Consider the following 18,318-nt stretch of genomic DNA (forward strand, 5'->3'; position numbering starts at 1 on the left):
ATGTTCATATTCAGCTCCCAACAAGCTAATAGATTGATATATTCTCTTTTCCTGTGGCCTTTGTGAATTGCAGTGTTGATGACCCTCTCTGGAGCTGCTTTGCAGCTGAAAGCTCTGTGGAGCATGGGCATCTGCTGACCAAAGATGCTATTCACTTAATTATAATTCTGTGAATCCAGCTTTCCAAGAGGGAAAATTCAAACTATAGAAGTTGCTAACAATTATTTCTTTTTTCTGCCTCCTTCCCCTGCAGAGCACAGTATCAAATGCAATGAATTGTGAGTGAGAAAGGTTTCCCCACCCACCATTCCTCCCACAGCACCCTTTGCTCCTGCCATGTGGCTTTTGAAATGTTCCCCCAAGGCTTCTCAGCCCCTGTCCTGTCCAATGGCTGGACCAGACCAGAGCTGCAAGGAGCACACTGAGAACAACCAGTGGCTAGAATTATCTCTTTGGGATGTGCTCCCTGGCACAAGCTCTGGATGTGGCAATTCTCTCAGCAGCTTTAGCTCCACTGGCAGCTGCTGAAAAGGATGGAGGGGGCTTCAGTTCATACTGACCCTACATTCACCACCAAGGACACAGACCAAAGTCAGGGGAACCCAGAAAGGCCACGAGTGCAACTCCTTGTCCTCCATGGTTTCCCAATTTGTGCATTTTTGAAAAGGCTTTTCTTTTTTCCCCCCTCCCCTTTAAGCAACAAAAATACGTTTCTGCTTTTCTGGAGCATATTCTCTTTCCAATTAAAAAAAACTCCACATTTCATAATCCATGCAGGTGCAGGAACTATGATTGTAAAAAATCACAGCTCAAGGTCTTTTATAAAGGTTTCTGTGGGTGAGCAGTTCTTATATCATTATAGACACTAACCCCACACCAATATAAATAACTCATAGCCAAATATTCATCTGTTAGCTCATAATTCCCTGTGACAAGTGCAACATATAATGAAATTCAGAAAACAATGCCACAAAAGTGTGGAAAACAGTCAAAAAGCAAGAGCACACAACAGACAGATTAATATTCTAGGCTGTAGGAGCCATAATTTTATATATTGGCAGTTAAATGAATTTTTTTTTCATGTACACACTCTAAAAAGGTTAGTGCACATTAAAAAAAAGAATAGAATAGTTTTCAGAAGACAAAAAAAATCCCATTTCTGATCTTTTCCAAGATGATTAAGTGGCCAAATGTAGAAAGGCAGATACTCTTTGAAAGTTGCATTTCAGTTTCTTGAATATCGCTTTTTTACAGAAATGTGGTGTAAAAGTGTGTTAAAATTCAATTCCCCAGATTCTAAGCAAATCTAAATAATAATGATTACTTAAAAATAGTCTCTAATGAAATATGACCTTTAAGAGATGAAAGTATATTTTAAAAACATCCCTCTCAACAAAACTGGTCTGCAATATATGTTTTCTTGTTTAATGCTGTCAATGTCACCTTCCCCAGTTACTTTGTTTAGTAGATCTCTAAGGCAAAATTGGTGAGAAGTAGTTACCATATCTTAATATATATTGATTGCTCTAATATTTTGGAGTATTTATTTTGAGACAAAAATCAGCTTGAAATATTTTTCTGATTACCTGAAAACATCATGGTGGAGTTAATCTGATGAATCCTCTCATTGTAATGAACATCTCTTAAAGGATAGATTGCAGTTTAAAAATTCATATTTTTTTTATCAGCTATTATAATAGAAAAGGAATTAAAAATACAAATCCCCAAACATACAATCAAAATCCAATACCTTCCCCCTTCTCCCCTCAAACACACACACACAAAAACCAAAAAAACCCAAAAAAACCCAAAAAAAAAACCGAATCGAAGAAGCCTGAACAACTGCTGTTCTTGTGCTTTGAATATTAATATGGTTTGTACTCTGGACTCTGTCTGACAAGACCATGAATGGACATCACTGTAAAAAGAACTTATATTCCTTGACAGACTTACTAACCTCTGATTTTTCACTGACCCTCTTCCAGAAGCTTCCACTCTATAACAGGAATGACTGAGGAGGTTATGTTATACTATAGCACCAGAAACCAAAGCTGCCTGTGAAAAAAATATTGATCAGTGCAAAGATTCCCTCACTCCCTGATTTTGGAGCACAAGCTGGGGTCTCCCTGATGATTTAACTTGCCCACTCACCTGGCACTTCTCTTCATTGCTGCAGCACAAGACTGCACTGTGAATGGGGAGCTTTGGCCACAGGGCTTTTCTGCTCCTGTAAAAAAGAGCATAAGGGATGCAAAAATGCATTTTCATCCCTCTGCTGGCTATTGTGAAGCTAAGCCAATTTCAAACATAAAAAGCTCTATGAAATGTTATTTTTTTTTTTTTTAAGTGATTGAAGAGTAATATTATATCAAGTAAAATGTTTAAGCAGAAGAAAATGTAGTAAATTAAATAGTAATGATTTGTATGCCTAAATTAAAGCTACTGGTGGAATATTTCCATTTCCTGGATTATCATAAGGTCCATAGTACATTCTTCAAGTTCTGATTAATAGCACTTTTTAATACACCTAGTAAATTAAAATGCAGAAAATGCTCCTAGTGCATTAATCATGCCCACTAGTCTGCAAATTTCATCTCTTATTATTGGGAAAAGGACAAGAGAGTGAATTACTGCTGTTGTTTATGATGATAATGATGGTCATTGACATTATTGTGTGCCTTCACAGACATGCTTGAAATCCAGGTTGAGGGGACTTGGCAAATTGATTCTTCAGAGTGAGAAAAAATCATCCTGAGCTATCTGCATGGATGTTGGAAATGCTGAAACACAAATTGACTAGAGATATTCTGAGAGCTCATAATTTATAAGCAACAAAGGCAGCCACATTAAATTTAACCCTATATGTTCTTCTTAAAACATAGCTTTCCAAAGACGTGTAAAAACATTTTCAAAGACATGAAACTCTGCTATTGAATTAACTGACATTGCAAGTAAAGAGGGGTTTTGTTTCAATGGCGTTTCCTGTGTGTTGCTATTGGGGAAATCTAGAGAAACAAATTTACAAAGGCTCCTCAGCCACAGGCATCCTGAAACAGGACTTGTTGCACCAAACCATTCATTGATCCAGGCTTCTCGTCCTGCAACTACATGTGCTCTTTCTAGATAGTCATAAGAACCTCAGGAAATCTAGGAATTAGGCAGATAAGGCTTCCATGCTTCAAGTTTGTTCAACTATGCTCTGTCCTGCTGCTATCACTTCAGCAAATTATGAGCATAAATGCTTAACAAAGTATTTCCTGGTTCAACATTACATGAGAGCCATATCTCAAAGGAGCAAACCTCTTTTGTGAAATGCAATTACAGTAATGGATTAGGTTGATGTTTGGCAAATGTGTTCTTCAATATGTACATCACAGTAGAATGCTGATTAACTCATAGTGATAAGAGGTTTACTTGACACTGCTAACTCTGCCATCTTTCTGCTTATAGTGCTAGTCAGATAACTTATTTCCTAAAAAAAATTAATTATATAAAAAAAAATCTCTCGTTGTTAGTATAAAAAAAAATCATCAAAAGGGAAAACTTGCCAATCATGGCTTCATTTACAAAAATACTCATGTCAGCTGGACATGAATTCTCTATTAAAAACAGTAATTTGGTGAAGTGAACAGGATTCCAGGAATGATAGGAATTGCAGGCATCCTGCTTGGTTGCAGCTGTAGAAAATCTCACTTTCAGTGCCTCTTATCTGGACACTGCAGCTTTCAGAGGCATTTGTGCCTTCTGGACTCAGAGATATAAAGTTGCATAAATAAGCCCAGCCCCTGTGCTCCAAGGTAGAATAAGGAGATTACTGTTCTTTTTTTTGAAAAGAGAAATGACTGATGGACATTTTGGAGAAAATTGATTTTTTTTCCCCCTCCCCTGTCAGGGTTAAGACCTAGCCAGCAAACAAGCCCCAGTGCAGAAACTCACTTGCTCCCCAGCCAGGGATCAGGGAGAGACTGAAATGGTAAAAGAGAGAAAGCTTGTGAGTTGAGATAAAGTTTAATAGGGAAAGCAAAAGCCATGTACACAAGCAAAGTAAAGCAAGGAATAAATTCACTGCTTCCCATGGCAGGTAGGTGTTCAGCCATCCCCAGGAGAGCAGAGCCTCATCACACGTAACAGTGACTTGGGAAGACAAACATCATTACTCCAGATTTCCCCCCAGCCTCCTTCTTCTGCTCACTTTATAAACTGACCATGATGTCATATGGTTTGGAATATTTGTTTGATCACCTGTCCCAGCTGCATCTCCTCTCACACCTCTCCAGGTCCCTCACCAGTGTGGCAGTATGAAAAGCAAAGAAAGGCCTTGGCTCAATGTAAGCCCTGCTCAGCAATAACAAAAACCCCTCTCTCTATTATCAACCCTGTTTTCAGTATGAATCCAAAACATTTCCTCACTGGAGCCACTGTGAAGAGAATTAACTCTACACCAGCCAAAACAAGCATACCCTCAAAATTTAAGAGAAAATAAAAGAACAAGAGAAACTCTATAACTATGCAAATTATGTTGATTCAAGCACATCTTCAAATATGACTGTTACTTGTGCTTTCAGGTACCTGAATAATTCACCTTCAGGGCAATTTTTTTTCTCAACTGCCTACAGAAGGAGATCTGTTTCATGCTACAGAACAGCAATGAATATCCTAAAAGCCTATTTTGAGATATAAAAGCCAGGAATTGTACATCAGGTTAACACTCTCCTTGCCCTGATGTCACAAGAGAATCTGAGAGCCACAGTAGTTTGTACAAGGTGACAGTAATCTCACTGACAGCACAAGAACTAGAGCAACAAAAAGGCAGCTTTAATACAAGTGCTCTGGATTTTCCTTCATCACAAAACAGGGTAGAGTCCAAAGCTTTATCCAAATTGCGGATTCTTAGTGAGTTTCCATCAGTTAGCATCTTCTGGGCTTAAGTGACCATGTTCCACTCTCAACATACATTCATGCATCAGATAGACTATATCTTCTCATTACCCTGTGTCACATTTCCCATTTGGCAGCTCTGTAAATACATCTTTCTGTCCTTATCTGTGGTCTCTGCTCATAAAACTCATGGTGAAGGACATCTGTATTTAACAATGTGTGACTACTGAGCTGCAGATAATCATGCTGTCTGGAGAAAATAAATTATAAGAAATAATACAGATTATTTCAGCCAAATATGGTTCTTAATTATATTTATAATTTGACCACTTCATGCACATACAAAATACATCAAACTCATAATGATAAGAAGCAGACAATGGCCCCCAAATATACAAAGAAGCATTTTAAATAACATTGTGGTAAATGCACATTTGTGCACATCCTTCCAAAATACATTGTCACTCTTTCTCTTCTTCATAGATGTCAAAGCACTCTTTGAACAAGACCTTGTAGTTCTGAATTCTCACAGGCATTGCAACCATGAAAGGAGCAAAGTATAAGCTAAAAATTTAGGTTTTAAAAGGCAAATAAAGAGGTAATGCAATTTTCCACATGTAAACACCAAAGAGATGGGTAGCTAAAAATATACACTCTCAAATCAAGAATCCTTATTTCCATATAACATGATTTTCACCTGAAATCTCAAAGAATGAGACACAACTTTATATTTGTTCCATGAGGCTGAGTTGCTATAATTCCTTTCTAACAGTTCATTAATGATACACTTATCATTAGATACTTGAAAATTAATCAAAAAGTAAAAATAACTCCAATTTTTCTTTAAAAGAAGAGCACTCCATAATTCAGTAGAAAAGGATTTTAGTAGTGTTTTAAACTGTCCCAGAAACATGAGTTTAACCAGTCTCCCCTCTCAGATCAAAGCTAACAACTGCAGGAAATCATGCAAGGATCTGCAGTATCTGGTCCCATCTCTTAGAGAGATGCTCTCACTAAATAAAGTGCAAACCCTCAGATACTCTGATTCCCTTAGCAGGCTGATGGACACTCATCTGCTGCTACACCCACACCAGGTGAAACTCTGTTTTCTTCACTGTGGTTGCTGACAGTGTGCCATGTGCTCCTTCCAAACACGGGCTCAGCCTCTGCTCCCAGAGGGGCACAGCAAATCCCACTGGTCCTGCCAGCAGCTGAGTTCCTCCCTCTCACAAACAGCCTGTTTGGAAAACACTGGGCTAGCCCTGATTGCTGCATTTGGTAACACAGAAAACCACAAATCTGTTACCCAGGCTGTAATTCCCACTCTTCCTGGATTAGAATTTAAACTCTACCTACTCTTTGTAAGTGATGAATGCCTTGTGTATTTTCTTCATGGCATAAAAATTTGGATCAGCTTGGCTATTTTCCCTATTGGCATCATGTTCTTATTTTGGAAATTAACTTATTTGTGACTCATTTTTGTTTAAATTTAACTTGTATTGATGCTTATCTCATGTTTAACTTCCCTTTCTTATTTTAAATTTTCAACTTAAAAATATCCCAAACGCATTCATATTGTAATATTAAATTTCTCGGGTATTGAAATGCCAGGTTTTCTGCATTTTCTGGATCTGGTTTCTTAAAGTAAGCTTTTCTTAAAGCAAGATATATACATATAATTTTTTTAATTTTTTTTAAGTCAGTCTTGAAAGACCTAGATTGTAACTTAGTTCTTTTGATCTCATTTCCTGGTATCACTTACAAGAGGAGCAAAGCAGCCTTTTTGAACAGAGATCACGCATTAGAAAAAGGTTTATGTGGACCAGATCCTGAAACTATAGAAACACAGCTGCATAATGCTGGCTTTGTTTTTAACCTGCATCCTAACTTTTTATGACTGCACTTTACCCCAAAAGCACTTTAACAACATAAAGCATCACTTATTTAAAATGCTGCCTTCCCAGTATAAATCACTTCCAACACTGCCTTCTGAATCTGTGGCTTTAGCACATGGACACCAAAAGTGTCTGCTGAAAGCAAACCAGCTGGGCATCTCGGTGATACTTCTTTGCTTATACATATTTCTTCTAAAAAGTGATTTAAACACTTTTTCGCTTTCTTTTGCCACAAGAGGGCGATCCCTTAATTCGTGTCACCACTAAGGCAATGCGCACACACACACAAGATGGACTCGTTTTCTATTTAAACCATTATTTCAACTTCTTATGTAGACAAGTTGACGAATTTCATTCTGTCTGTGTTCTCAGCATGCATGTGGCTTACATGAAGTTACTAGGCAATATTATTTGGCTGTGGGGACACACTGTGCTTCATAAATGGCTGATACTGAAAAAAAAAAGTGGGAACTAAATAGGATTTCCCTTCATTATCTTTAGAAGTAGCAGTACACTGTATTAACACAACTCATTGTTCTCACTGATGAACTCAGACAGGTCACAATCAAAAGGAATAAGATCTTAAGACGTGCTGCTTTCAGAAGCATGAGAAATTAGTCAAACAAAGAAAAGATTTGTGCTATACTTTTTATCCACTTGTGAATGTTTAGCTATTTGAATTTGTTAAATATGCCATCATGTGCAACAACATACAGCTCAAGCACGATCCACACAGGAAACTGATTCAAGCACTCAAAATCTGAAGATTGTCGTGTCCTCCCTAATGCAAAACTCTGATTGCTTTTACTTACTTAGAACCAGATAGTTGGGAAGATCTTGTTTAAAATGCTTCTAAACAGTCATCATGAGTGTACAATATAACTTACCATAGCATTTTTGTTTTCAGTCCCAATATTTTACATATATAAACCTGTGAAATTTACTCAAACCAAGACTGATTTCTCCCTCTTAAGTCCAAATATAATTTTGCTCAGAAACAGTGGGTGGATTTTGTCCATCAAGAGTCAGCTATGTTCCTGGGCAACCTGTAATGCTCTGGCCTGATCTTTGCCTTCTTCTCCTGAGGGCTGGCATATTTCCACTTGGATGGAGACATTTTCAGCTTTTTTCTCTTCTTATCTGTACACCACACCTTTTCACAGTATTCTTCCACCCTCTGGAAGTTGCTGTAACCTATCAGTTGAAGAAATTCCTTATACCATGGCCTGGAAGCCTGAGGTATACTGCTCTGCATTGGGCATGGCATTTTGTGAGGGATCTCCTCCTCATAGTCTTTATTGAACATTTCGTCTACACGTTCTTCCTCAACTATTTCCAGGGTGATTTTCCTGACAGTGTGAACAATGCTGTGTTCCACTGTCTGACAAAAATAAGTTCCTGCATCCAGTCGATGCAGCTTCAGGAATAAAAGGCCAAGGTCCATTTTTATTATCCTATCATCAGTCTTCACCTGAAAAAAAAAACAAACCATAAAATGCAGTTATAGAACACAGGCCTTTGCTATTACATTAAACCAATGCAATTATTTCTGAACTGTACTTTCGTGACTGTAATATTAAATTTTGAGAGAAAGATTAGAGATCTACAAGTTTTTAATTCACAGTGTTTTTGTAATAACAAAAATATTTAACTCGAAGTAAAGAAGACATTGAGTTGTAAATGGAGAACTAAATCTAAAGAATCTGGGAAGCATGGAAGAACATATAGTGGAGTAGACAGACCTGTGTTTTTTATTGCAGAGGGAAATAAGCTAGAAACATGCCAATAATCTACTGGACTGAAAACAAAAGGGCATTTGCCAGCTGAGCTGTGATAAGGATCCCTGTGAATTCTCATATAGACTAGTATGCCTTTGAGGAGACATTCATAAAAGTATTTGCATATCTAATTGCAGGACCATTGTGATCTTAAAGCCTCAGTTCTGAGTCTGCTGCTTGAGCTCCTCCTGCAGCTCCTGAGGGCTGCACTATTGACTAGGAAACATTCACAGGTGGTGGCAAGCAGGGAGCACTGAGCTGCCAGCCCAGCAGCAGGAGTGGCCAGGAAAATGGCATCCTCAGCTTTTCATATGAGAGCAAGGAGATGAATTTAAGCAGAAGTACTGAGTGATGAAGGGATCAAAAGCAGCCCTGAAGAGAAGGACTTGAGGGTACTGAGGGACAAGGAACTGGATGAGAGCCACGTCCACCTGTAGAAACCAACTGAATCCTTTCTGTGTAACAAGAAGTGTGGCCAACAGTCAAGGGAGGTGATTCTCTCCCTCTACCCTGCACTGGTAAGCCCCAGCTGGAGTGCTGCATCCAGCACTGGGATCCTCAGAACCAGGCAGACATGGACTTGTTAGAGTGGCCTGGAGGAGGGTCACAAAAATGAAGAGAGGAATGGGGCACTTCTCCTATGAAGAAAGAGAGAGCTGGGGTTGCTCAGCCTAGAGGAGAAGAGGTTCCAGGAAGACTTTATTTTGACCTTTCAGTACTTCAAGGGGGCTTGTAAAAAAGATGGGGACTTTTTTACCAGGCCCTCTAGTAACATATCTGCACTGTAGTGATAGCTACATTGATGTGTATCAGGGAGGTATTGAGGAATAAACACAATAGCACTTATGAAGCTATTTCATAATGGTAAAATACATGTAAAAGAGGTAGAGAATCCACCAATTCTCATTTGCAAAAAATTCTGTAATAAATGGGTGAGGAAGCAAGAATGAATAGAATTTAAGCTAGACTAACACTGGAAATAATACATACACACTCCACCCCTACAAAAACATACTAAAAGAAGTGATGGATTTTCCTTTGTTTTGAGATCTAAAATCAGCTCTAGTACATGCCGAACATCTGCAATCAAGATGTTGAATGCAAACACCAGGTGAAATTCTCAGGTCTATTCATTCAAGAGACCAGATGAACATAGTGATTTTCCCTGACACCCATAGGCATTTCAGCAACTGCTGGCAGAAATTCAGTGAAGATGTCACGTTCCTAACAAGGGTCTCTTTTATTGAAAAAAGTTATTCTGTAAGAATAATTACCTCTTCCTTCTTAGTTTCATGTGCTCTCTGGACAAACCAGATCACTTTAGCCTGTAAGGTCCGAGGGGTGCACTCCAGGAGGGTGCTGTTGTACTCTATTCCATAAACAAGGCGCTCCTCAGTCTTCTCCAGAACCTCACCTGGAAGGGAAAGAAATGTTTCAAAAATGTGTTATTGCAAGCGCTTGTTACACTCCATGTTCAGGGGATATTTACTTTTAAGAGAGAAGTTTAATTAAGATCCAACCAGACAGTGACTAAAAATTTATGTCTAATGAAGATCTGACCTGCTAAATGAATTCTGCAGGCTTTCACTGCATCTGACCAAATTGTGCAGTGACTCACCTAAGGTTATAGAGAAAAAGATCTCAGCCTTTCACACTGCTAATTGCTTGTGCCTGGTTCTTGTGAATAGTCAATTTCATTTTCACTCAGTGAAACAGGAGGATTCAAACCATGTTCAAATATAATAAAAAATTAAATTCTTTTAGGGATAATTACAGCACATAACTGTTTGCAGCATGATACTATAAGTACTCTAACTGATATTATACATATCCATGCTATACATGTGTATAGTTTGGGCCCAATGCTGCTAATAAAAACAAGGTGAATGAATTTAATTAAAATTTAATCCTGTTTTTCAATCCAACAAAACATCTGGAGGAGAATAAACTAGTTGTTACATTGGGCAAAACCAACTGTCTCATTAATAAAATCATCTTATTCCATAATAATGAAAAAAGATTCTTGAGCCCAAATAGCTTTATATCTTAAAAAAAAAATAAAATACAGTGTTTTATACAATTTTGATTCCTCTGTTGTATTTCAAACTTGTGGAAAAATTAGCACTTAATATTGGAATATACTTTTCCAAAATGTACATAATCCTCCAATGAACTTAAATTTTAATGAAGCTTTCACTTGTTTTATATATATATATATATATATATATATATATATATATATGTATAATATTTAAAATAGTTTTTCTCTGTATATCATATTCCAGAAGAACCTTTTATGTCTTTTTTTTCTTCTATAAATGTATTGTGTATTATCCTGCAAAATACAGAGTATTTCCAGGCAATTATTTTCTTTCTGTTTTGCCATTCCAAATATCCATGTTTTAAATTCTTACTTTCCAAGGCTTGGATACCAGCATTAGACACAACACTCTTTCAAGAGAAAACTTGATCGTGAATACACATTTTTGTTCTTTCATGTCACTGCTCATGCTTGTGCTTAAATTCTAAGTGTCTTGACTGTTCCATACACATTTCAGGATGCAGCTCCATTGTTTCTTATCCCTGCCTCATCTTTCTGCATTTTTTTTTTTTTCTGTTGGAAGCCATTGGGATGCATTCTCCACATCTTTATTCTGAATGTCAGTGCTGCAGGACCACATGACCTTTTTGGGATGCACCTGACCTGCCACGGAGACCGTCACCCTTAGACCTGCATGGCCGGGGCTCAGCCCCATGGCTCTTACACCATTATAGGAACACACCAGTGAAAAACAGCAGGTGAGATCGTGGTTTTGGCAAACTGTGCTGGCTGTTGCAGGCCTTTCCCAGCAATCTGTTCGTGTGTAAGGGCTTACCAATGAACTGCTGGCCAAAGCACTGCTGCGCTGCGTTTCCGTGCCGAACGTCTTGTCTGCGGAAACGTCTGGAGGGGAGAAGTGGGGTTATTTGAGAGAGCATGGTCAGCTTACATGTTGTTTGGTTTATGCTAAACTAGCATTCATTAAAAACTTAAGGAGTTAAACCTTGATTGCTTACAATTTACCATTGCTGTGAGAATACTCTTTTATAAATCAGTATTTTGCCTCTAACTGGGACTCAAATGCCTGAAAAAAGAAACACGCTTGTAAGGAAAGCAGACACAATTATGTGTCCATTTTATATATAACTGTACTGATGTTATAAATACTAAAACAAGATTCTTTGAACTGACTGGGTAACATTCAGTCATAGGGACCTTTAGCCTGTCTTTGGGCTCGCTCTCTCTCTCTCTCTCCCTCTCTCTCTCTCCAGAAAGGAAGGAAATTTTCCTTTTTTAATTTCAAACAGTTTCCCATGTGTGTGAATGGTACTTCTTTTATCTTTCATGGCTTGCTTTTTTCACTTGAGAATCTCAACGGGTGGAGGAAGCACTTTATTTTATTTCACCTTTGTAACAGAGAGTTACTGAGCTCAACAGGGAAACAGAAACATTCACGAATGCCCATGCCTAGAAAGTGAACTGGTGGCAGAACTGTGGTCAGAACCTGTAAGCCCTGTTTTTGACTGGAAATAATGCAAGTGTTTTTGAAAGAAAAATTATTCTGACTTTTGGGGATTGAGTTTTTTGTTGCATTTACAGGAAAAAAACCCTAAACCATGATTATATGGTGCATTCCCAGAAGAATTGTGCCTTCATATTGCATTGTTTTTCTTTGAGTGTCTGGATAAATAAAATTAAGATTGTTTACTTGAGAAATAAGAGTGCCTATTGGAATTCTATATCTTGCTAGATTAGTATGTCCAACAACCTCAAATTTAGTTTTTCTAAGGATACCTTCCCTGTATTTGCATAAAGAGTAATTCTACACAGTATTTCTAATGCCATATATAACAGATTAACAGAAGAAATATACAGTGCAGCAAATCTTACATAGTAGGTAAGTGTACAGTATAAATTATGTTAGAAACAAAGCCAAAGAGTTCTGTTATTCTTTGCATTTACTAGTGAAATAACATTATTCTCCAGTTCTATGTGAACCCAAAAGAAAATTTTATTTTATCACAAATAGAATTTACTGAAACTATTTAGATTTATACCATCTAAAGGTCCTGTCCATGGATATTAATAATTTAATTTTTAATCTGGCTGCAGACAGTGATTTTCTGAGTTCTGTCACCCATATGAAGTCTTGATCCAGTGCCCTTGGTGGACAAAGATCACAGCTTTAACCTCCATTTGTATTCAGAGAAGAGCCAGTGTTTTTCCATCGTTTCAGGAGAAACTAGAAATTCAGTGGAGACTGCATTGGGCTTTTAGTGAGAAATGCTAACATTAATTGCATCCTATTAAAGAAAAACAGATTCTGAGGTAGCAACTGGGCCTTATTCAGCCCTGGGTGTTGTCATTGCAATGTGTAGTGTCATTGCTGATAAATGCTGTCACCAGGTTTGCAAGTCTGTGTATGTAGATTACTCATGAAAGACACTCTCCTGCACAAATAATAAACTCTATAGGATATGCCTTAGCCTTTAAAAGTAGAAACAAGCCAATCCTGCTGCTGTCAGGTCCAACAACCCTATCTAGCAGGAACAGGACAGGTAGCAGGCATGTTCTATTTACTCATCAGTTCCTTAAGATCATTGCAAAGCTAAAAAGATCCAAGTTCTGTAAGACAGGGTTATTTCTCCAGTTGTCAGAATCATTAAGAAAAAGAAATGTTTCTTTGATGGAATTTTACTGTTGTGACTGGGAAGACTGGGGAAGACACAATTATCAGTGCCTTCACTTGCTATTTTCTCAAATGGAAGGAAAAAATGGAGAGAGGTGCTGAAAGAGAGGGAGATGCTTGGAGAAAAACTCATTTCAAAAATACTGACATAAGCCTGGTATTATTTTATTTTTTTTTGGAAATGAATTTACTCAGTATTCTGAATAACAGAGTATCAGACAATCCCTGACATAAATTACTGTAAGGAGCAATTTTCAAATTGTGATTAACAAATGTACTGAATGTAGAGAAGTATCTTTTGCAATCTATAATTTCATTAATTTAGATTTCAACCTTTAACTGTGCTTCCAGTAACTTAGTAAAAATGATCTGCAAGAAAGCAATACAGTCATCATCATCATCACCATCACCATAATTTTCATTGTTCTTTATTATTTCTCAGGAATCTATGAGGCAAAATCAAAAAGTCTTGGGAAGAAAAGGCACCACTGTGGTTTGCCTAAATAAATCAGTAAACTGGGTGCTTGCTGGTGGAGTGGGTGATGGAGAAAAAAGCCAGAGAGGCAGAGGAGGCAGGGGAGAGACTTTTGGCTTCTAAAAATTAGCTAAAGAATTATACCCAAGTTCAAAGACATTCTTAAAATACTTCAGACCTTTTTCAGCCTGGACGGTGAGCTGGTATAGCAAAGAATCTCACTTGCAGAATTTAGTGCTTGTTTAGATAAAAATTGAACCTGCCCAAATCAGATTGCAGAGCTAATAGTGAACTAAAGCATTTAAGTCCTGGAACTCTGCTTTCTCAAGTGCACTTCATGGAATTTGAATGCAACAGAAATTCATTCTGCCATCTGAGGTATTTGCAGTATGCAGGAGCCACACACCTGTAATTACCACAGAATTGTGGTGTGCTGTGCTGCCAGCATCAAGACATGGGATTTTGGATTTAGTTTTATTTTTCCTTAATTAAATCCTACATTTAATTAGTTATCCAGTATATACATGTACAAGGAATAATGGACTTTAACAATTTAAAAAATTAGTACCAGATGCCAAGCATAGGGTTTTTTATTTATGCTTCACTTCTCTCTACATCTGTTACATGCCTAAGTTTACAGATTTCTATTTAATGTTTCTCTAAACACTTGTTGTACCTTGGAGGCATCAGAATCTGAAGCAGACAGAATTTGGATCAAAGTGGGGAGGACACATTGTACATCCCTGCCCCAATTAAACTCTTCACCAGCAGGATTGGAATTAAAAAGAGAGCTCTGAGCAGAGCCCTTACCCACTAGCAGCACTGCTCTTACAAATCACAAGTTCACCTAAATTACAGAATGAAGACCACACATGAGCAAAGACAGGTGGTATTAAGGTCAGCTTAAGTGTGTTACAATGTAAGGCACAACTCCATGACTCCAATGAAGGGACAGATGTCAGGAACAGGAGAAACAAGTGCTCTCCAATGCCCCTTACATTACTTGTATTACCATGTACAGATTGAACAGAAATCTGGAGACAAAGCCAGGCTAGGACATGAATGTTCTGGGATGTGGCATTAATTCTGGAGTCCAACAAAGCCATGGCATGGTTACCAACCAGTCAGTGCCACTTGGTGACAGAAACCTCCAGGCTGTCTGCCTGGACCTGCTGTTCCCATAGTACTCTTCACATGGTACCTGATGGGAAACAACCTAGAACAACTTCTGAACACATGTCCCTAGTACCTCTCCCTGCCTCTCCATGTACTACACAATTAGTCCTAAATTTGAAATGCCCTGAGCTTCAGCTGTGACCTAAAGTGAACAAAGCAAATGCCATTCGTGCCTTTCAACAGTGTGTCTTGCTGGCTGTTCCCCAAACTCTGATATGCAAAACAAGTTTTGCAGACTTCAAGAACATTCAATTGAGTGCAAATCCCTTCTCCACTGCTACAGTGCTTATCTCAAGAGAAGGAGTGAGATAGAAGCAGTATTTTCTTCTTTTAGTGGCTGACCTGCTAATGTTGGGAAGGTGCCTGGGGTGCTGCCCATATCACTCCACTTTGGATAAATGTGTTTTTAGGGAACTTAAAGGCTGCTGCTCTGGAAATTGTCTTAGGTGAGAAACATGCACAACAGAGCCCAGGCCTCAGTGAGTTTCTCTTATCTTTTCTTAGACAGCAAGTAGCCTGCACAACATAAATGGTGATACTGCTAGCAACCTAAAAGGCTGCCGGGAAATTTTTAACCCGCACTTCCTTTCCAAATGACTTTTACATCATTAGAAGAGTAATCCATATGCTTTACCATTATGATAATCCAATTTCTTCTTATACTGGAGGACATTAATCTCCCTGGCCCACTATATAGCTGCTCATCTTTCTTAATCTGGGGCCTGAAAATTTTAAGCAGACTCACCTCACCCTGAGCAGACAACCAGAGCCCCCTTCTTCCTTTCAGGTCTATTCACAAAAGGCACGAGAAAACTACACAATCATGCTTGAAAATGAGTTTCAAGTTACAAGCTTGTGTAGGTTTCCTGCTTGGTTTAACCTATGCCTTAGTGCAGTAAATCCAAGAGATTCTTAATTATGCTGAGTCACACACTGTGTTTCTCATTTGCACTTCTAAATGTGCCTTATACAAAAAGTGATGATACCAAAGATAATGTGGCTGTCTTAATTATATTTTAAAAAAATTATTGAAATGTCTCTTATGCCTGACAATAACGTGCTTTTAAATGCATCCAGGTTTATGGAAGGATAAAATATGCCAGATGAAAAATTAATAAATACAAAGCCCCATATTCCTGATTTTACTTAAGAAACAATAATACATTTGGGATACTATGACTTGGTTTGGACTTAACCATCTCTACCAGTTTTCAAAACTCTCTCTGGAATTTATTCAATTCATTCTTATAGTCCTTGTAGGTCTAATATAAATAAGTATATATTTTTAAAATCAGTGGTTGCAAAAAAAGCCACATAAATTATTTTAATTATGCAATACCAACATTTTGCTGATTCAGGTAAGAAATTGCTCTGTCTAGGTGGCAAAGCTGGCTAATTTTTGTGAACAGGTCTGGATTAAAACATCCATGTTCTAGATACTTGATCTGTGCAGCTGAATTGCAGAGCCTGGTTTTGAGAGGGAAGGGAGGACAACAGATCCCAGGGAAATCACTTAATGAAAGAGTGAAGGTCAAGAACCATGAATAAAGTGAAGTGTGATAGAAAGAGTGCCACAAGGAAGAATTAAAGCACCAAAATCATGTTTGTGCCTTGAACTTGCCTCTAGAGTAACTTGCCTTTCAACCCACTGTAGAAAACTTAAACCAAACCTCAGCTTTTGCAGCAACTCTGGTTTGATTTTGGCTGGTGAAGATATATTACTAATAACAAAGCATCTTCTCTGCTGGTTTTTAGAAATTCTGTTGTATTAGTTACTGCAGGGTGATATACTTGCTATATAGTGTTATCAAACTAAATCTTTGATGTTGCAAAGACATTAAAATATGTTTAAGGAAATTAGGGTTTACAGTGACTTAGCAAAGTGACTTAGCTCTTGCCATAAAAATATTCCAGTTTATGCCATCCTGTGGGTTTGGTTCCTTGCAATCCCCTAAGGTCATGGTGAGAAATCAGCAGCTGACATCTGTCCGGTTGTGTTTGAGGGGTGACACAAAGCGCTGCGGCTGAAACTGTCGATGCAGACATTTGGCAAGAGCTGCTTCAGAAGCAGGCAGAGCTGTCTCACCTCTTGGCCGGCACTGCTGAGGGGTAGTAGCGGGAGCAGGAGACGCCGTCCCAGGCGCAGTAGGGATCCCTGGCCAGGCAGCAGTCGGCACAGGCCGTGCCGTACATGTCGCACTGGTGGAACTTCACCTGGGCTATCACCGACTCCGAGCCCACGTAGAGCTGTTGCTGCGAAAAAATACACCAGACAGGATTGGTACAATGTCCACTCTAACTCCTCTTCCCAATGCAGCTATTGGCATTGTCAGATTAATTGTTGATTGCCAGCTGTACATCCAGCCTGTGACCTGAGGGAGGCAGGGTTACTCTGCAGGAAAATATCTGATTACAGATTAAACTCCTGCTGAGGGCAGAGAAACAGAAAGAAGGTAAAATGAACAAGTTTATTTTGGCATTTCCTTGCTTCTGAAGTTTCAGCTTTGTGTTTGAAATATGCAAGGGTTCATATTCCTTTTCTTCACCAAGATACTTTCCAATGCCTCCCTCTTTACACTTGTCACCTAACTGATCTGCAAAAAAATCCCAATTTGAAAGACTGTAAGCAAAGTTCAAATATGCAAGGGTTACAAGCAAACTCAATTTAAAACTGGAAGTTTTCAAGTAAATTTAACTCTTGGTGGCTACTTAGAATATGGTCACATATTTACATGCAGAGTAATGTTATGATTTGTATAATACCTCAGTGCACAGGAGATAGACAGGTAGATAGATAGACAGATATTTAATTGTTTTCCTGTTGCTATGCAGTATTTCCTTGCAAGTCACCTGGTCACTATCTACTTCTTTCGTATCTATTTGCAGGGTGGGATGAGGTTTTTTTCAGCATAACCATTAATTGTTTGAAATTTTTGAGTTCACATGGATGTCCTTTTCAAATCAAATAAAAGATAATCAATTTAATTCTTCAGATGCTAGCACAATAAATTCAGAGGAGAATAGCTTGAATTTGAGAAAAAGTCTTGTTGCTGATGAATACCAATTTTCTGAACACTGAAATATGCATTGTGCACTGCAATAGAAACTGCTTGTGCACAGCTCACTTCTACAGTTTTATCAGTCAGAAAAGGGATTCCTAAGTTGTGCACATCCTAGTGGCCAAACTTAGTCCATAATTCCTACTATTCGATCAAACTGTCAAAATCCGGTATTTTAAAATTACTTAAAGCTGGAAAATACTGACACTTCATTTAGTCTATCACAAAATATAAATTTTAATCTAAACAGGCTGTTCTTTCTCCTTAATATACCTCTTATATCTCTTTAGATCATAGAAATTTAACTTTCAGAGATGCCAGGGGAAC

General features: G+C 38.1%; 1 protein-coding gene across 1 annotated transcript in view; it reads right to left on the minus strand.

Moving 5' to 3' along the window:
- Nucleotides 1-5,175: 5,175 nt before the first annotated feature.
- The window catches only part of SEMA3E (semaphorin 3E), a 128,278-nt gene continuing 115,135 nt past the window's right edge, over nt 5,176-18,318 (minus strand). The window contains exons 14-17 of the mRNA XM_056482270.1: nt 17,019-17,185; nt 11,428-11,495; nt 9,826-9,965; nt 5,176-8,244 (exon numbers count right to left, since the gene is read on the minus strand). Of these exons, the coding sequence (XP_056338245.1) occupies nt 7,792-8,244; nt 9,826-9,965; nt 11,428-11,495; nt 17,019-17,185 (828 nt within the window). The 3' untranslated portion in view covers nt 5,176-7,791. The remainder of the gene's footprint in view (nt 8,245-9,825; nt 9,966-11,427; nt 11,496-17,018; nt 17,186-18,318) is intronic.

This window comes from Oenanthe melanoleuca, chromosome 1A (assembly GCF_029582105.1).
Source record: "Oenanthe melanoleuca isolate GR-GAL-2019-014 chromosome 1A, OMel1.0, whole genome shotgun sequence".
In the NCBI taxonomy this organism is placed as follows: domain Eukaryota; kingdom Metazoa; phylum Chordata; class Aves; order Passeriformes; family Muscicapidae; genus Oenanthe; species Oenanthe melanoleuca.